The sequence below is a fragment of the Ursus maritimus genome, unplaced genomic scaffold, assembly GCF_017311325.1.
Source record: "Ursus maritimus isolate PB19 unplaced genomic scaffold, ASM1731132v1 scaffold_21, whole genome shotgun sequence".
NCBI lineage: Eukaryota > Metazoa > Chordata > Mammalia > Carnivora > Ursidae > Ursus > Ursus maritimus.
The window spans coordinates 8,546,845-8,567,264 of NW_024424564.1; the positions used below are offsets into that span (position 1 = coordinate 8,546,845).

General features: G+C 42.9%; 2 protein-coding genes and 2 long non-coding RNA genes across 5 annotated transcripts in view; 2 read left to right on the plus strand and 2 right to left on the minus strand.

Annotated features, from left to right (window-relative positions):
• The window catches only part of TMBIM4 (transmembrane BAX inhibitor motif containing 4), a 27,128-nt gene extending 24,582 nt beyond the window's left edge, over positions 1–2,546 (minus strand). The window contains exon 1 of the mRNA XM_040637230.1: positions 2,355–2,546. Within this exon, the coding sequence (XP_040493164.1) occupies positions 2,355–2,451 (97 nt within the window). The 5' untranslated portion in view covers positions 2,452–2,546. The remainder of the gene's footprint in view (positions 1–2,354) is intronic.
• On the plus strand, positions 2,481–8,360 carry LOC103656849. The gene is made up of 3 exons (XR_566714.2): positions 2,481–2,617; positions 4,897–5,053; positions 7,879–8,360. It is a non-coding gene; the product is annotated as an uncharacterized LOC103656849 (long non-coding RNA).
• A 6,968-nt stretch (positions 8,361–15,328) lies between these two features.
• Positions 15,329–15,910, minus strand: LOC121104390. The gene is made up of 2 exons (XR_005836670.1): positions 15,779–15,910; positions 15,329–15,380 (listed from the first exon to the last, which is right to left on the minus strand). It is a non-coding gene; the product is annotated as an uncharacterized LOC121104390 (long non-coding RNA).
• The window catches only part of IRAK3 (interleukin 1 receptor associated kinase 3), a 47,887-nt gene continuing 42,844 nt past the window's right edge, over positions 15,378–20,420 (plus strand). For both annotated transcript variants that reach the window (XM_040637231.1, XM_040637232.1), the window contains exon 1: positions 15,378–15,994. In XM_040637231.1, coding sequence (XP_040493165.1) covers positions 15,850–15,994 — 145 coding nt within the window. In that variant the 5' untranslated portion in view covers positions 15,378–15,849. The remainder of the gene's footprint in view (positions 15,995–20,420) is intronic.

Below are 20,420 nucleotides of genomic sequence, written 5' to 3' on the forward strand. Positions count from 1 at the left end.
CCGTGCTGAAGTGGGGAGAAGGAAAAAGGCTGAAAATGGAGTTAATAATTGATCATGCTTAAGTGAGGAAGCCTCCATAAAACATTATGAGTGGGGGTTTAGAGAGCTTCCAGGTTGGTGAACACGTCCACATACTGGAAGGGTGACACACCTCAACTCTATGCAGGCAGAAGCTCCTTCTCCCAGACCTCCCACTGTATCTCTCTTCATCTGGCTGTTGATCTGTAGCTTTTAATAAACTGGTAAATATAAATGTTACCTTGAGTTCTGTGACCTGCTCTGGTAAATTAATCAAATCCAAAAAGGGAGTCATGGGAACTTTCAATCTATACCCAAGTCTGACAAGTTATGGGTAACCTGGGGACCTATTACTTCCAACTGGCATCTGAAGTGGGGTGGGAGCAGTCTTATGGGACTGAGACCTTAACCTGTGGGATCCGATACTATGCACTAGGAGACAGCATCAGAATTGAATTAAATTGTAGGGCACAGAGCTGGTATCTTGGAGAACTGCCTGGTGTGGAAAAAAACCCACACTTTTGGTGACCACAAGTATCAAAACTGAAGTATCCTGTGCGAGTAGTCAAGGAGAAACACAGGGGGAAGAACTGGGTTCTTCCCCTACTCAGGGGGGGGAATACGTTTTTCACTAAAACAACTATGATCCAGCAATTCCACTTCTGAGTATCCAGACAAAACAACTGAAAGCAGGATCCCAAGGAGGTACTGTACACACGTTTATAGCAGCATGATTCATACTGAGGTGTCTACAAGTAGATACACAGATGAACAAAACGTGGTTTTGTCACACAACGAAAAATTATTCAGCCCTAAAAAGGAAAGTCTGACACATGCTACAAAATGGATACACCCTGGGGCGCCTGGGTGGCTCAGTCTGTTAAGTGTCAGACTCTTGATTTTGGCTAGGGTCATGAATTCAGGGTTGTGAAATTCAGCCCTAAGATGAGCTCTGCGCTGGGCATGGAGCCTGCTTAAGATTCTCTCTCTCCCTCCCCCTCTGCCCCTCCCCTGCCTCCCTCTCTTAAAAAAAAAAAAAGGATACAACCTAAAAACATGCTAATTGAAATAAACCAGTCATAAAAAGGCACATACTGTATGATTCCACTTATATGAGGAATCTAGTGAGGCCACGTTCATAAAGCAGAAAGTAGAATGGTCACTGCCAAGCACTGGGAGAGGGGAAAACGGAGTTCTTTGATGGTACGGAGTTTCAGTTTTACAAGATTAAAAAGTCCTGGAGATTTGTTGCACAACAATGTATCTTAACACTACCGAACTGTACACTTAAATATGGTTAAGATGGTATATTTTTAATGAAACATGTTTCACCACAATTAAAAATTTAATTTAAAAAACTATGCTCATTTGCCAAAATCATTCCAAAATTCAATTCCAGAAATATAGATGCTAGGGATCAAGATTCTTAGTGCATCAGATCTTCATAATTCCTTTTCCAGAACAAGTTCCAGCCACTGGGATAGGATGAAAATATGGGACAACTTCTGTAATCAATTGGCTGAACTAGAACGGACAATGAATTCCACTTACACGAAACTAAGCATTTTAAATTCAGTAAATACTGCATAATAACTTAAAACTAAAATTGCATTTTGATTGACCTCTAAAGCTTCCATTTCCAACAACTGCCTCAATTAATACTCAAACTCATGTTGAGTTCCAGGTCTTGTAGACACTATAAATAGTGAACAAGAACAGATATGGTCCCTGTCCTCACAGATCCTACAATCCAGAAAAGGGCTCAGACAAGTAAATAGAAACTTGAAACGCAATCACAACCCCTACACCAAAAACATGCAAGCAAATAACTGCATTCAGGTGTAAGTCACAATGATCACATAATAAACTTATTTTCACATTAAAAAATAGCCCTTAATTTCTTTTAATATAAAGATGCCAAATTAAGGCTGTCGAGGTTTTCATGTCCCTTTCTACGCGGAGGAAGGCAGGATTAAAGCGGGCTGGGCTCCCGCTCAGGTTCCCGAACGCTCGGGGCGCACAGCTAGGTGACCACCACGCCTCCCCGGAGGCGCGCTCGCCCTGGGAGCGCTGGCGGAGCCAAGCGAGCGCTTCCCCCCACCTCCCGGGGGAGGGCGCTCTTCCGCAGAGCCCGGGGAGCGGGGGCGGGGAGCGGGAAGCAGGGCTTCGCTCTGAACCTCTGGGGGACCCGCGCTCCGCCTGCGAGCCCAGCCCCGGGAGGAGCTGCCGGCGGAAGCTGAAAGCAACCCCCAGAGGCCAACAGCGCATCAGGCTCGGCGCAGGGCGGCCTGCAGAGACCGGGGCGGGGGATGGGGGAGGGGGTAGGGGGAATGTACCCATTCGGATGTGCACACTGGCGGAGGCCACGCAGCTGCCATAGTTGAAATCGTCCTCGATGGAGGAGCAGGGGTAGCGGGGGTCGGGGTCGGCCATGTCGGCAGCAGCACCCCAGCGACCCCGCGGAGCTAGGGAAACGACTCGGACTCAACGGCCTTCAAGCCACTTCCGGGATGAAGCGATCCAGCCCCAACTAGCCGAGCGCAGCTCGCGCTCATCGATGCGCTCGCCTCAGTGCTTCCGTGAGGCTCAGAGGAAGGAGGTGGGTTCAGGTTGGGGCGGGAGAGAAAAGTGAATTACGTTCTCTGCGTCATGTGAAGTGACACTTCTCTCAGATTTTTCCTCAACAAGGTTTTTATTTTATTTTTTTTAATGATTTTTTATTATATTATGTTAGTCACCATACAGTACATCCCCGGTTTCCGATGTAAGGCTCGATGATTCATTAGTTGCGTATAACACCCAGTGCACCATGCAATACGTGCCCTCCTTACTACCCATCACCAGCCTATCCCATTCCCCCACCCCCCTCCCCTCTGAGGCCCTCAGTTTGTCCATAGTCTCTCATGTTTCATTCCCCCTTCTGATTACTCCCCCTTTCTTTATCCCTTTTTTCCCCTACTGATCATCCTAGTTCTTATGTTCCATAGATAAATCATATGATAGTTGTCTTTCTCTGCTTGACTTATTTCACTTAGCATTATCTCCTCCAGTGCCGTCCAGGTTGTAGCAAATGTCCTCAACAAGGTTTTTAAATCCTCTGACCCGGAGAGTTGCTGAAAGTGATAGAAGAGAAGTCCCATCCATCCGTCCTTTTAGCAAACACCCATCTCATTCACATAGTCCTTCAATAATCATGCGGGAGATACACTTTTAATTATTTTTAATATTAATAAAATTCCCTAAATTTCTTGAGCACTTTCTGTGCTCTGAATGAGATAATGCCCCATGAGCACAGAAGACAAGCGCCAACCAGAGAAGACCGGAATGATGCAGGTAGGTTCAGATGGGGGGCAAAGCTTAGTTAGGATAAGATACAGATGACAAAGAATGAGATAAACAAAGGCTGGGTCACTGTGTGCCAGATGGAGAATACATGGGAGAGTGCCATGACCAAAGGCAGGGAAGAGGGAATATCATTTTAATCTAAAAGAAATGATGATGGCAAATACGATGGAATCAGAGTGAATACTCATGCCATTGCTGTCATTCTGATACAAATACGGGGTGTAGATATGCCCAGAGAAATATCATCCCAGGGTTCCTTGGAATTCTTTGATGAGTTTACTTTGACCCACCCACATTTGCCTAGTCCCCACCTTAACCATAACGTTCAAAAGAGTTAGTAAGTGGAGCTCAGAATAGCTGTGGGATTGTCTATTCTGAAACTAAATCCTTAAATTTGATGTTATTGGAAGATTTGTCAGAAGAAATAAACTCGCTTCCATAAAGATGAGCAGAAAAACCTTACCTTTTATGATTTTCATTTTATAAGCATATTGCTCGTGTCAATATAAAATCATAAAAGGAATTGTTTTTTTTTTTTTAAAGATTTTATTTATTTATTTGACAGAGATAGAGACAGCCAGCGAGAGAGGGAACACAAGCAGGGGGAGTGGGAGAGGAAGAAGCAGGCTCACAGCAGAGGAGCCTGATGTGGGGCTCGATCCCATAACGCCGGGATCATGCCCTGAGCCGAAGGCAGACGCTTAACCGCTGTGCCACCCAGGCGCCCCATAAAAAGAATTGTTAAATAGGACAAACTGGAGTTAAGCTGCAAATCCATGTTTGTATAATGAACAAAAACAGCACTAGTAAAGTTTGATCCCCTAACTCTTACCAATTACAAAAAATAAATTCTAGATGAATTGTGGAACTAAATGTGAAAGGCAAAACAAAATTTTAAGATAATAATAGGAAAATATCTTTATGATTTGGAGGAAAGCAAAGGTTTATGAAACCAGATATAAACTAGAGTTAACTTCAAAGGAAAATATTGACAAATTAAACTATATTAAAAATTTGAACTAGTAATCAAAATATTTATAAGAGAGTGAAAATAGAATGGGTGAAGATATTTTACACATGTAATCTACATAATGCTCTTTTCCAGAATATAAAAACAATTGTTACAAATCAAGAAGAAAAAAAAGAGAGGCAGCCAATAAAAAAAATGGGCAAAAGCCTCAAACAGGCACACCACACACACACACACACACACACACAAACACACACATGCCAAATGGATAAAAAACTTAAAAAGATGCTTTCCCTCATTAATGATCAGAGAAATGCAAATAAATGCCACAATGAGGTATCTCTACACAGATGGCTAAAATTAAGAGGTTGACAATTCCAAATATTGAAAAGGTTGTGGATTAACCGGGACTCGAACTAGAGCTGGCTTCATCGACATGCAACCTGGGAAATTGCATAGGGTCTTGCTCTCAGAAGGAATTTGCACTTGGTTTAATGCTCAGTGGTCACCATTTTGAAATGTTTAATAATGTTGCCTTTCAACTTGTGTTTTATGAATGAAAGCACGATGGAGCATGAGCAGAAGAAGTTTACACAATATACAAGTGTCCATTCTTCTTTGCCAACCATTTGCATTTAGCATCCAAGATGCCCCATGTGCACAGAATTCTATTGGACCTACAATGCATGGGAGTTAGAATAGACTCAAAACCAGTACAAGGTAAGTGTGTTATACTACAACTTAGTAAAGGAAAGGGGTGGGAGGGCATAGACAGTGCCAAGGGCTGTTTTACCAATCTTTCCTTACCTATCAGAACTTACTGTGAATGCAAAAATAAGGCAGTGGTGCTCTAAGAAGCATGAATGTCCAAGGAATCCTATCATATCCTTTTTCACTTGTGTCAGTTCCCAATATTAGCCAAGCACGAACACTAAAAATGAAGCTATTGAAGGAAAGGGAAAGAGGGGCAATCATGGTTTCTTCTCTTGTCCATCCTTATCAGTAAGCTGAAGGTAGAGAGTGTTAGTAGATTGTGCACATCTCAAGAAGTGAAATAAAAATATGTTGACCTAGTTGTATATGCAGCTGTTCCACAGTTCTAGTAAGAATGAAATGCATATGTATATGCAGGCTATGAAATACAAACTGTGTAATTTTGGTGATCCACATATGAATTTGCATTTAAAACTGGTATTGCACGGTATAAAGATCAATGATAAAATTTGTGCTAATAATTTTAAATGGCATTTTCCCTTTACTTAAAGGACATTAAATAGCAAGTAAAGGGGCGCCGGGGTGGCTCATTTATTAAGCGTCTGCCTTCGGCTCAGGTCATGATCCCAGCATCCTGGGGTCGGGCCCCCCTGCCCCCCCCATCGAGCTTCCTGCTCAGCAGGAAGCCTGCTTCTCCCTCTCCCACCCCCCCTGCTTGTGCTCCCTCTCTCACTGTCTCTCTGTCAAATGGATAAATAAAATCTTTAAAAATAATAATAATAAAAATAAATAGCAAGTAAAAAGATCATGCAAGTAAAGAGACTGCAAAAGAAATGAGAGCTTTGGGAAGGTTGTAAATGGCTTCACAGAGTGTTCTCGTTTGCTAGGACTGCTGTAATAAATTAGCACAAACTGGTGGCTTCAAACACAGACATGTCCTCATTTACAGTTCTGGAGGCCACAATTCTGAAATGAAGTTGACAAGCGGGGTTAGTTCCTTATAGAGGTTCTCAGGGATGATCTGTTCCATGCCTCTCTAAGTGGCTTCTGGTGTTGGCAGTGCTTGGATTTCCTTGGCCTGTGGCTGCATCACTCCAGTCTCTGCCATCATCATCACTAGGCCTTCTTTCCTCGGTGTTTCTGTGTCCAAATGTCCCTCTTCTTATAAGGACAAGAGCTCTAATCCAGTATGGCCTCATCTTAACTTGATTACACCTGCAAAGACTTCACAGACATACCTCATATTATTGTACTTCACTTTATATACTTTGAAGATACCATTTTTTACAAATGGAAGGTTTATGCAGACCTGCATCAAGCAAGTCTGTTGGCATCATTTTTCCAACAGCATTTGCTCGCTTCTCGTGTGTCTGTCACATTTTGGTAATTTTCACAGTATTTCAAACTTTTTAATTATTATGATGTTTTCTGTGGTGATCTGATCAGTGAATACTACCCTGTGAAAGTTCGGATGATGATTAGCATTTTTTCGCAATATTTTTAAATTAAGGGATATACTTTTCTCCTAGACACGATGCTATTGCACACTTAATACACTACAGTATAGTGTAACACAGTATCGTGTACTACAGTATAAACTTTTATATGCTTCGGAAACCAAAAAATTTATTTGACTCACTTTATTACGATATTCGCTTTATTGCAGTGGTCTGGAACCGAATCTGCAATATGTTCCATGTATGCCTATATTTCCAATTGAGGTCACATTCAAAGGCATCAGTGGTTAAGACTTAAATGTATATCATGGGAGCCCACAAGTCAACCTACATCACAGAGGTGGTGCCTTTTCAATAGGATCTTGAAAGATAATTAGGGGTTCCTCAGGTAGGAGATGCTGAAAAAATCCAAACATGAAATAACTAGTTCAGATAAATTGGAAAAGACCCAGACACTCATGAGGGACATTACAGAAGAATAACATTTTTTTTAAAGATTTTATTTATTTATTTGACAGAGATAGAGACAGCCAGCGAGAGAGGGAACACAAGCAGGGGGAGTGGGAGAGGAAGAAGCAGGCTCATAGCGGAGGAGCCTGATGTGGGGCTCGTTCCCATAATGCCGGGATCACACCCTGAGCCGAAGGCAGACGCTTAACCACTGTGCCACCCAGGCGCCCCCAGAAGAATAACATTTGGTGATTCATTGGATGTAAACACCACCGAGCATGATATCTGACATAGCAGGAGCTCAGTAAATCCTTCTGACTATATCAGTCGATCAGTCAATCAGAATTACTAAGAGTTCTTTTGGCTCCTGTGACCAGACACAAAGAACCTGGTTTTCTAGGAAATGATCAGTTTGGGGCATGCTGCATTGAGATGAAAGAAAGACATCAAAATGAAATTGTTCGGTAAATGCTGGAGGCGGGAATGAGAAGGGAAGCTGTGGAGCAGGTTAGGGCTAAGGACAGAGATATGAGGGGGCTCCACATAGAGATAATAGACGAAGAATGAGATTATATGAAATCTTCAAGACCTGGAATAAAAAGATCAATAGAATTCAGCCTGTGGGCGCACAGTACAAAAGGAAGCGTCAGTTGGGAAAACAGAAGAAACAATCAGTAACGTAGGTAGAAAACACTAAGTATTGTCAGAAGAGACCTCAAAAAAAGGCAAAAATTCACGAAAGATGGTGTGATGAGAGACTGATGCTACGGAACTGTCAGAATAAGCCCTGAGGAAAGGCCATTTTATCTGAAGTTACTAATATTTTTAGATCCAAATATGCTGGATATTTTCATATACAGACTTACTGCCTTCATTGTCAAGGCACCAGATTAGAAATCCAAGCTTTTCTTTTTCTTTCAAAAGTTTGGAACAATGAAACAAATTCAGTACGGAACAAGAGGAACCATGGCCACCATGGAAGGCCAGAAGATGCGGATAACTAATTACCAAGTGTTGTTAGAACATGTACTCTGAAACCCAGTGATGTGACATTATTTCTTGAACTTCTGTGCAGAGGGTTTGTCATGGACTGAATGTGTGGCCCCCGTTTATATGTTGAAGCCCTAACTCCCATTGTGGCTGAACCTGGAGAAGGCGCTTGTAAAGAGTTAATTAAGGTTAAATGAGGTCATAAGGGTAGGGCCCTGATCAGACAGGATCAGTGTCCTTACAAGAAGAGACACCAGAATGCTGGTGTGTGCTCGCTTGCTCGCTCTCTCTCATTCTCTGAATGTGTGTATGCACACACCCAGGAAAGGCCATCTACAAGCCAGAAGGAGAGCTTTTAGCAGACACTGGACCTTGTGGACACCTTGATCTTGGGATTTGTAGCCTCCAGAGCTGTGAAAAAATAAATTTCTCTTATTGAAACCATCCGGTCTGTGGTATTTTTAATGCCAGCCTGAACAGACTAATACAGGATTTACCTCGGGGATTTACTAAATAACAAGGAAAAGAGAGCCAAATCCTTGAGAGGGAAAATGCACAGGATTTGTACTTATAAGTTGACAAGAAAATTTGAAAATCTCGAGTGAGACTTTTTTTGCATGTATTTCTCCAGCAAACACTGCCTGCAGAGTTCACAGAGCCAGCAGCAGTTTGGCCATCTGTAAGATGCAGTAGTTGGATTCGGGTCTCTAAGCCATTTTCCATTATCAAACTGCAAACAGTCTGAGTAGAGTCTTGACTGCAAAAGAAAACATGGTGCCATATTCTCAGATTTATTTCACATGTATGGGGTGCTTCTAGAGATAAATAAATGATGGCTTCAAAAACAGGACTTTAGCTAATATTGAAATTATCATGAAAAGCCCTTGATTGAAAACTATTCAATTATAAAAATCAGATTTTAGAAGTCAGTGGTGACTAGGCAGAAGTTATTATAGCAACACACTCCAGGGTGAAAAATACTGTGAAAATGATTTTAAAAGAAAATGGTGAAATAGGACAAAGCTTGAAAATGTTGAAAGAGGGGTGCCTGGGTGGCTCAGTCGTTAAGCGTATGCCTTTGGGTCAGGGGGTGATCCCAGAGTCCTGGGATCGAGCCCCAAGTCATGCTCCGTGCTCAGCTGGGAGTGTGCTTGAGATTCTCTCCCTCTGCCCCTCCCCCCTTTCTCTCTCAAATAAATCTTTAAAAATACATACACATTGGAGGAATCATTATTGCATGTTACTATTATTAAGTCATTTTTTTTCTTTTTTAAAACATTTTTTATTTAAATTCAATTGAATTAACATATACTGTATTATTAGTTTCAGAGGCAGAATTTAGTGATTCATCAGTTGCGTACAACAGCCAATGCTCCTTACTTCAAGTGTCTTCCTTAATGCCCATCACCCAATTACTCCATCCTCCCACCCATCTCCCCTCCAGCAACCCTCAGTTTGTTTCCTATAGTTAGGAGTCTCTTATGGCTTGCCTCCCTCTCGTCTTATTTTTCCTTCCTCTCTCCTATGTCCATCTATTTTGTTTCTTAAATTCCACATATGAGTGAAATGATATGGTTTTGTCTTTCTCTGACTTTTTTTGCTTAGCAAAATACCCTCTAGTTCCATCCACATCTTTGTAAATGGCAAGATTTCATTTTGATGGCTGAGTAGTATTCCTATATACACACACATATGTCTATGTCTATGTCTATGTCTATGTCTATGTCTATGTCTATGTCTATGTCTATGTATATATACACACATACATATATACATACATACTACATCTTGATCCATTCATCCGTCAATGGACATCTGGGTTCTTTCCATATTTTGGTTATTGTGGACATTGCTGCTATAAACATTGGGGTGCATGTGCCCCTTTGAATCACTATATTTGTATCATTTGGATAAATACCCAGTAGTGCAATTGCTGGGTCATAGGGTAGTTCCATTTTTAACTTCTTGAGGAACCTCCATACTGTTTTCCAGAGTGGCTGCACCAGTTTGTATTCCCACCAATAGTATTATTAGGTCATTTTAATGAAAGCCTAAACCCATCCAAATTTTCCTTCTTAAAATTACCAAGTAATATGCACCACAAATGTTTCTCACCCCATTGCTGATCTTTATCTCACCCCTGAACCCCAATGCACCTAGGACCTTCTAAGGCTCAGGGGTGGGATAAGGCTCAAAGATGGGATAGGTTAGTGATCTTTGTTTTGGAAATTATTTCCCAAACCAGAAGATCTATGTCCCACAACTGGTTGTCCTTTGAGCATCCATCCTTAGGGATGCTGGATAAACAGCTGCCACCAAGATAGTTTTTCCTATCTACAAAGAGCTGTTACCTAACTCACCTGATTTTTTATTTCTTAGTCTTCAATGCCTGTGCTTAGCTGGGACTTTATCACTGATAATACTGTGTATCTGTGCCATTATGTCATCTGTGCCACAGCCTTCAGGGTTCCCTCAGCATCTCCATTTGTGATTCTTTGCAGTTTATTACTCTCTTGCCTCCAGCTGGGATGGAAACTCATCTCCTAGTATCTGAAATTTGGGGCAGGGGTGGGAGGGTAGTGCGGAGAGGAGTTAGAGATTATCCTAGGGCAAAAAACACAGTGAAAGAGTTTGAGGGTTAATCACAGCCATGTTTTCGCCAGAAGCATGTATGCTGAGAGTGGGTGCATGGGGTGCAGTGCAGGTCTGGGTCTGCCTGGATTTTTAGTGCAGTCTCATGCACATCTAGGACTTCATACTGCTCCCTTCCATGCTGCCAGACCATTCTCTACTAACACTTGTTTTCTTCCAGGGGCCCAGCTATCTCTCTCTACAATGCAGTTTCCATGCCCATCTGACATTCCAGAGATCTAGCTGTATAGATTTGAACTCCAGTTTTGGACAGAGGTTTGCTTCCTTCCCATAGTTTTATGGCCATCAACAAACCAGGAACTATCACCAAATGTCTGTTCGGTGTATCTGTTAGGATGCATGTGGCTGCAAATTACAGGATTCTTTTTTTTTTTTAAAGATTTTTTATTTATTTATTTGACAGAGATAGAGACAGCAGGCGAGAGAGGGAACACAGCAGGGGGAGTGGGAGAGGAAGAAGCAGGCTCATAGTGGAGGAGCCTGATGTGGGGCTCGATCCCAGAATGCCGGGATCACGCCCTGAGCCGAAGGCAGACGCTTAACCGCTGTGCCACCCAGGCGCCCCAAATTACAAGATTCTTAGTAAGGAATTTCTGTGATAATTATTAGTCCATAAGCAGGACGTTCTCCAGGTATAGAACAAAAGAGCTGCTTAATGCCATTATGAAGGATCTGGTCTTCTCTCTCACGAGACCATCCCCAGGACTCACTTCATTCTAGTATTTATATCCATGTGGTTGCAAAATGGTTCCAGAGACAACCAGAGCTGCTGCACGTTCCTATTCAGATTCAGAGAGGAGAAATTTGAATGAGATTTGGTTTCCCAATCCATATATTACTGCCAGTTCCAGTCATGTGCCAACCTGACTCTCAGTGCATGGACCACTGCAGTTTTAAATATGGAGGTCAGGGTAGACTATAGCAAGATGGAAAGAGCATAGCAGGCAAGGGAATAGCAAGTGCAAAGGCTTTCATGTGGGTCTGCCTGGTGTGTTCAAGGACCAGCAAGGAGGCAGTGTGGTTATGCAGAATGAACAAGGAAGCAAGATCAGAGGGCAACAGCAGAGTGGGAGAGGGAGAGTGAATGCAGATCATACAGAGAGTTTGACTTCTATTCTGACTGAAAGTAGAAGCCATTGCGGGCTTCTAAACAGACCAGAGACATAATCAGATTTGATTTAAAAGGATGCATCTGGCTGCAGTGTTGAGGAAAGTCTATAGGAAGCAACAGTGGAAGCTACTTTAGTTAGGAGACAACTGTAGTAAACCAGACAAGACATGCTGATGGCTCAAACCAGGGTGGCAGTAGTGGAGGTGCAGAAAAGTATGATTGTAAACATATTTTGAATAGAGTCGACAGGGTTTGCTGGTGGATTGAACATGGGCTGTGAAGAAATAGAGGAGTCAAGGATGACTGTATAGGTTTCGGTTCAAGCAACTGGAAGGATAGAGTGACCTGGATGGGGAAGAATGTCGAAGAGCAGGTTCAGGAGGCATGATCAAGGGTTCAATTTTGGACATGAGTGTGAAGTTCAAGGGAGAGGTCTGGGCTAACCATATACATTTGGCACACCTTGGTAGGTGGATGGTATTTAAAGCCTTGAAACTGGTTGAGATCACCAAGGGAGTGGGTGTACATAGAACTACAAACCGAACCTTGGGGCTCTCCAACATTAAGTTAAGGGAGATGAGAAGGAACAGCAAGGGAAGCTGCACAGTGAGCCGTGAAGTAAGCTAAAATGTAAGAGAATTTGGAAGATAAAGTGTCCAAGAAGGAGGGAGTGATCATTGTGTCAAAAACTACTGATGGGTCAAGTAAGATGAAACCTGAAAATCAAGTGTTATATTCAGTGATGGTGTGGACATAGAGGACTCTGAGAGCCGTTTCAGTGGAGTAGGGTAGGAGCAGTGGCTCTAGAATTGGTTCAAGAGAAGATAACAGGAGAAAAGTTGGGAGGCAGTGAGAATATTCAACTCTTTACTATGAAAAGGAGCAAAGAAAAGGGAGTAATTATGGCATCAAAGGGGGGAATGGCATCATAGTTTTTGGTTCATTTTAAGGTGGAAAAAATAACATCGTATTTGTATCCCAACTGAATTGATACAGTAAAGAGTGAGAAATTGATGATGTAGCTGAGAGTGAAAACAACTGCCCTCGATGTCTTTGAGTAGGAGGCAAGAAGGAGATCAGATCGAGTGCTCAAGTGAAGGGATTAGACTCAGATAGGAGCCTACATAATTGACCTATAGAAAAGGAGGGAGGCATGCATGTCTATTCAGATACTGGTAGGTAGATAGATGTGATGCTGAGATTCTGTGGAAGGGTGTTTTTGTTTTGTTTTTCTTTTTCTGATACATCAGTACTCTTAATACTTTCAAGATCATTGGCTGAGCACAAGGATGGAGGAGAGGGTAATGGGAGTTGAGAAAAGAAAAGGCTTAAAACAGCTGTCAAGGGGACCAGCAAAGTAAATGGACTAAAGGCATGTAGTGTGATAGCCTGGCAGCATAAAGGAGCCATTTGAAAGTCATGGTTTTGATTTTAAATTGAGTTCAATTAACAGGTTTTTATTCCCCCCCTCACCCCCAGCCACATTCTGGTACACGGGTGTGAAGCCCAAAATTAGAAAATTGTATCTAATCAGGATGGTAGATTTGTTAAGAGAGCTCAACAAAGCCAGAGAGGAGCAAGAGAATGGAAAGTATATGCAAGAGAGGGATTGTAAAAATTGAATGTGGACTTTACGGATAAAGAGAAAAATAAGGACATCAAGAGGGTGGGGCAAGAGAAGAGGTAGCAAGATTTTGTATTTGGTACCCTGGTGATGGGGAAGGATTGTTGGGGTCAGAGTACTAGAGGGTATGCACTAGAAGGACAGGAGGTATGGTCAGAGAGTGGATTCATGAAATAGAAATTACAGAAGGGCTGTTTATTGATAATGACAAGTTCTAGGGAATGATCATGGGAGTGACTGGCTGAAATAGGGTAGAAGGTAAGATTACTGGAGGAGAGGATGAATCAAAGAACTGGGAGGACAGGGTATTGGGAAGATCATCATTTGCTCAACAAATATTTCAAATCACGGAAGATTAAGATAGGATTAGTCCTGGAGAGAATTGCAGTGAGCAGGAGCTATATAGTCTGAGAGGGAAGAATTAAGGTGGGGGAGAGCAGTGGATGACAGCAACAGTGAACAGCAGTGAGTGATATAACCTGATCATTTAAAATTCAAAAGCCAAAGGCAGTTTTAAGGAACAGGGAGGGAGCATGGTCTGATACTAACTGCCAACATTGAAAATACAAGAAATTTCATATAATCCATATACATTTCACATAATCTGGCTTTCACATAAAATTCTTGCTTCTCTGTAAATCAGAAGATCTGGAAAAGCGGGCCATGTTGACTGCTTCACTCAGTGACAGTGATTCCTGGTTCCTCTGCGTAGGAGAGTTTAAGTTTTGATCCCCTGTTCTACCAGTTCAGCTCAATAGCTGTCAAATACTTGTATCCCGCCTCTGTTGCTTGGTTTATTCAGGTAGTCCCTTTGAGAGATATAGGGCTTTTTTTTTTTTTTTAAAGATTTTATTTATTTGACAGAGAGAGACAGCCAGCAAGAGAGGGAACACAAGCAGGGGGAGTGGGAGAGGAAGAAGCAGGCTCCCAGCAGAGAAGCCTAATGTGGGGCTCGATCCCAGAACGCCAGGATCACGCCCTGAGCCGAAGGCAGACGCTTAACGACTGCACCACCCAGGCACCCCAGAGGTATAGGGCTTCTTAAGCGTGTTCAGATCGACAATGAAATTTTAGCTACTTGAACAAAGGGATAGAAACCTTCACCCCAAAAGTATTGTCTTTATCCATTTTCAAGTGTATTTTGTGGTATACTTTAGCTGAGAACGGCTTGGAAATTCAGGTAGTACCGGGGTTACAAAATGATAGTGTCTCATTAAATGTTGGTCTCTAGGGGGCACCATTGCCAAAGAGTACAAATCTGAAAGCTCTCAACTAGAGTTGCTATTTTTCAGTTGATGGCAATTGTCCACTCTACAGTCATTAAGGTTGGGATTTTTTTTTTTCTCACCACTTTCAAAGCATCTCCTCTTTTTGTCAGTAGTATTTTTATCATGCCGGTGATGGGATATTACAGCATACACGATAAAATATTTCAAAACAGTCAATTTTACTTAAACTCCATGTTGAAAGCAAATGACTCTGTCAAACACTCTTAAGAAGGAAAAAGTAGTGGAACAATGTTTTATCAAAAAAGCCCAGGGAGAGGGGCGCCTGGGTGGCACAGCGGTTAAGCGTCTGCCTTCGGCTCAGGGCGTGATCCCGGCGTTATGGGATCGAGCCCCACATCAGGCTGCTCCGCTGGGAGCCTGCTTCTTCTTCTCCCACTCCCCCTGCTTGTGTTCCCTCTCTCGCTGGCTGTCTCTCTCTGTCAAAAAAAAAAAAAAAAAAAAAAAAAAAAAAAAGCCCAGGGAGAAAAAAGGATGTAGTAAAACCAGAGAATGGGCAGCCTCAGGAAGAAAATGAACACAATTTTCTTCTGCTTTGTTCTCTCTTTTGTTTTCCTGTTGTTGGTTTTTTTTGTTTGTTTTTTGTTTTTTTGTTTCTTTTTTTGGTCTTTCCCAACAATCCCTTCATATATGCACATTTATCTGTTCAACTTCGGTAAAAGTTGGAAGACGTGCCAAATGATTGTCTTCAGCTGAGTGATTATTTTCTTCTTGCAGTTTTTCTGGGTTTGCCAACTGTTCCTCAATAAACACGTGTTGCTTCCTGGCAGGGCAAAACAAAATGCATTTTTAAAAGCAGGATTGGCAGGTCGTCTGTCCATCCAGGCCAGGAGACAGCCCATGCCAGGGCACGCAGAGGGGGCAGTAGACTCCCCTCCGTTAGTTCTGCCCTCCTGGTCTTTCCCCAGTTCTCGCTCTCTGCTATGTTTCTCCAGTCACGTCCCAAACCCAGAGCAGCGAAAGGACTGTTCAAAACTGAAAGCCCGTGAGAAGGACCGCGCAGAGGCAGAGACACCCCGCGGCCAGGCCGGGCGGCCGCAGGGACATCGCTGCCGGGCAGCGCTCTGCGTCATGTGGGGACCGCCCCTTGTGGGGCTCGGCAAATTCTGCCGCTTTGGCCGCGGTCGTGGAAGCAGGATTTCCGCGGTTGTGAAATCGCACCTCACGGGCGCGGAGAGGCCCGGGCTCCGCATCCCTCCTCCGACTGGCCCCCGGTCTCCGGCAGCCGAGCCATGGCCTGGGCGGCGACGGGGAGCTCCGGGGCCCGCGGCGCCCTCACGCCGCACACGCTCCTGTTCGACCTGCCGCCCACGCTGCTGGGCGAGCTCTGCGCGGTCCTGGACAGCTGCGACGGCGAGCTGGGCTGGCGCGGCCTCGGTGAGTGCGGCCCGCGGAGGCGGCGGCGGGCGGAGGGGGCGGAGGGGGCGGACGGGGCGGGGGGGCCGCGGCGCGCATGCTCAGTCCGACCTGACGCGCTCCCTCCCGGGCAGCCCTGCGGTCTCTGGCCGCTTCCGACGGGGAAGCTGCCCCTTCCTCGTCTTGGGGAGTACACAAATACTCCCCGAGACCCGCAAAAGAGCTCCCCGTTCACTTTCAAAGACAGGGTACCTGTGCAAGATTAAGCGAGCGGGGGCTTGGGGAAAGTAGCTACCCTTGTGAAACCATGAGATCTTTATCAACTGTTCCCGCCTTGCTTGGTTCAGAATATTTTAAATCAGAACGCCTATGTGATGTCTTCTTATTGCAAAATTACCCTAGAATATAATTCTTTTATTAAAATATATTTATGCCTTTAAATTTATCCCTTGGTGTTTTCGGTGCACTTCCAAGTGCCCATCTTAGTTAAATTTCAGGTGAAATGCTAAAGTAAAATACTATTTGTCATTAATGTAGCTTCCAGTTTTCTTAATTAAGTATTTCTTGCTTATTTATCCAATTTGTGACATGAAGGTTTTAGCTAGATGATGTCTTTTTATTTCAATCAAGAAAGTTGCCTTTAAAACCATTTTAAGCAGTCATTGAGTAGTTGAGCAACTGCCTTTTAGAAGTCTTGAGTGTGATCACCGGAAATAATTCAGGGGAAAAAAATCTTTGTTTTGTTAAGTACAGGCATTTTTGTTAGACTTGATCTTCCATGACGACACATTTAATGTTAGTTGAAAATAAACACAATCATTTCAAAACAACTTAGCCTTAATTCTCTGAAATAGCCTTTGTTTTTTTTTAAGCAAGAATAGCAGAAGACCTATGAGAAAAAGTTTTGTTGTTGATGAACAATATGGTCACACTTTGTGGAATGTGGCATTGGGCTTCTAGGTATATTTAAGAAACAAAACAGAGGATCATAGGGAAAGAGAGGAAAGAATAAAACAAGATGAAATCAGAGAGGGAGACAAACCGTAAGAAACTCTTTTTTTTTTTTTAATGTTTTTTTTTTATTATATTATGTTAGTCACCATACAGTACATCCCTGGTTTCTGATGCAAAGTTCGATGATTCATTAGTTCCGTACAACACCCAGTGCACCATGCGATACGTGCCCTCCTTACTACCCATCACCAGTCTGTCCCAATCCCCCCCCCCCAAGCCCTCAGTTTGTTTCCCAGAGTCCATAGTCTTAATCATAGGAGACAAACAGGATTGCTGGAGGGGAGGGAGGTGGGGGCATGGGGTAACTGGGTGATGGACATTAAGGAGGGAATGTGATATAATGAGCGCTAGGTGTTATATGCAACTGATGAATCACTGACCTCCACCTCAGAAGCCAATAATACATTCGTGTTAACTAATTGAATTTTAATAAAAAAGTGAAAAAGAATGGTTTATATATTATAAGCTCTGTAATTCTAAAGTATAACCCTTATGTAAAAATGTCAGAAAAGAATACTTGACTCTTTGACTTCTGGAAAACATAGAGTTTTCATTTGAGGGATAAGATCCTTCCCACACCAGGTCTTTTTGATATGGAGGACGTGGGCAGTTTTAGCACCCATTGGTTTCCTAGAATCACCACGTTCTTGAGAGAAGAATGTCTTTATTTCAGTCCACAGGTAGTCAATGCGGCCAGGTGGCTATCATAAATGAGTAAAGCAGGATGAAGACAGAAAATGGAAAAGCGTATGCCCCATCTAAGAGGGGCAGTTAGTCCTCAGTCCCATGTCACTGCTGCTTTTCAGGAAGTCCAGCCCAGTATTGCTGCACTCTCTCTCTCTCTCTCTCTCCCTCTCCCCCCCCCCTCTCTCTCGGCATTGAAATCCAGACATTCACACTTTACATGGATTGTCTCATACAGCACTTAACAGTTGCCCTGTGAGGCAGATGCTATTATCACCAATATGTTATCAGATGAGGAAACTGTGGTACATATTAGTTAAGTTACACTTGCCCAAATTGACAAAGCTAAGGAGTAGCAGAGCCAGGATTCGAACCATGGCACTTTGGATCCACTGCCTGTGCCCTTACCCACAGCCATGCTACATTAATGACTTCCTTAAGTTCACAAGTACTGACTGCTCTGCTTTCTGCTACATCTCCTAGCCTCTCTAAAGTACATTCATTTCAGCCATGAAAGAACAAGCCGGTGAGCCATTTCAAACATGCAGCCCCATTTTTCTAGTTGTAGAAATAAATGAAGACCATCCCAATGAGAACAAGCAAAGGCTATTTATTCAAAGCAAGGGAGTCAGCCACATCACTTGCATTTGACAGAGACCCAAAGGCAAGCGAGGACTGGAGAAGCTTTAGAGTGGAAAAAAAGAGAAGGCTTCAGGTCTGCCATTATTGGAGGCAGTTAGCTACGGACAGGCTAACTAGCAGGGGGGCATTTCCACGTAACTGTTGAGGGTGTATATTTGGTTTTTTCCAGATGGTTCTGAAGAAATCAGGGAAGCTGGCAGTTGTTCATTAAGTCCTAACTATTTGGGACTGATTGCTACAGGGATTATAGTTTGGCTTCTGGGACTAGCTGCTACAGGTGCTAGTATGACTTCCCGGACTGGTTACTGTATCTAGTAGATTGGCATCCTGGACTGGTTGATGCCTGTTGTGGGTTACATTTCCATTTTCATGTATAGTCTGGCCATTATTCCTTTGTCTATTCTTTCACAAGGGAAGAATGTAAAATGTCTGTTCCTCGATTCCCTAGCTATAATTTACTGTGCACGTAGCTAGACTACATAGCTCTGAAAGGAGACCTAGAACAGAGCAGCTGCTTCATGGATTATTGGCTCAGCCAGAAGGGAAGCCTGACTCAGTTCAGGGTGGTTGAGGGCAACTGCCCATGTTAAATATGCTGAGTTTTCCTACTAGCACGGTGAAAGGAGAAAGACGGGAAGTGGTGCAGGGAGGGAAAATTGACCTTAGAGAATGAAGGGGAGAGTGCTGGAGGACTGAATCAGGGATCCAGCTCCTTTTATGCTCAGGACAGCAGAGAGCCTGAAGATACAGAGTGTCCAAAACTCCATGTAGAAAACAACTGCAATAGTGATAGGTAAGACTGTCTCAAGCTGAGTATGATTCCTGATGATGGTGACTATCAGACTGTATTTGCAAAGGCAGCTCCAACAAAGGTAGATCATACGGCAGCCTAGTCGTTCGCAAACTGGAATCATCTGTGCAGTCTTTTAAACACACAAATGCCAGGGCACCTGGGTGGCTCAATCGGTTAAGCGTCTGCCTTTGGCTCAGGTCATGATCTCAGGGTCCTGGGATCGAGCCCCACATCAGGTTCTCTGCTCATGTGCAGCCTGCTTCTCCTTCTCCCTCTGCTCTTTATCACCCACCCCCCACCACTCATGTTCTCTCTCTCTCAAATAAATAACCTTTTTAAAAAAAATAAAGATACAAATACCTAGGCCCCACCCCCACAGCTGTTGATTCAGAAGGTCTGCTTTAAGGGTCCAGCATCTTTCTGTTTGTTTGCCGAGCTGAGCCTGATGCACACCTGGTTTGGGAGCCATTGCTTAGGCCAATTCTCTTCTTGAGTAGCATCTTAATAATAACCACACTCTTTCACTTCTCCCCGTAGTTGTTTTTTTATCTTTAAGCATAGTCTACATATTATTCTTCAAATCACTTTTATCACATATGGTTATAGGAATAGTAAATCACAAGATAATACAGTCTCTGGTTGATGATGATTTTATGGCTTTGTAATGAAAGGAGGAGCCCAAACGGAAAATGTTATTTATCTTATACTACCTTACAGACGGGGTCACAGAGCCCCTGGTGACAAGTCATTTCATTACATTACCATAGGGTGGTATTCGAATTAAATTATTTGGACACATTTGGAAATGTGTCACCCCATGACACATTTCAACACTTACGATACGCTGAGAAAGAAATCCTTTTATAGGTAGTCTGTTAATGGGTTGTATGCAATTTCCTTCCTCTCCAAAAAGGAAATAAAATCATCAGAGAAATTATTAATCACCTAAATCAAATTAAATATAAAGTCACATTAAATGTGTCTTTGAATATTCAATAAAGAATCAAAATAATATAATAATAATAATAGCTGCCATCTATCGAGTGCTTACTATTTGCCAGACACTCTGTGCTAAGAACTTCACATGGATTCTGTCATTTATCACAAAAATTCCGTGAGGTAGGTACTTTTCCTATTTCCACTTTATAGATAGGGAAACTGACTCTCAGAGAATTTAAGTAACTTAATTCAAGTCACAGTCTAGTAAAGCACAGACTAGCATTCTAATCAGATGGTCAGACTCCAGAGCCCATGTCCTTTTTTAAAAGAATGTTTAAATAGACGTTATTGTTTAGAACAGTTTTAAATTTATAG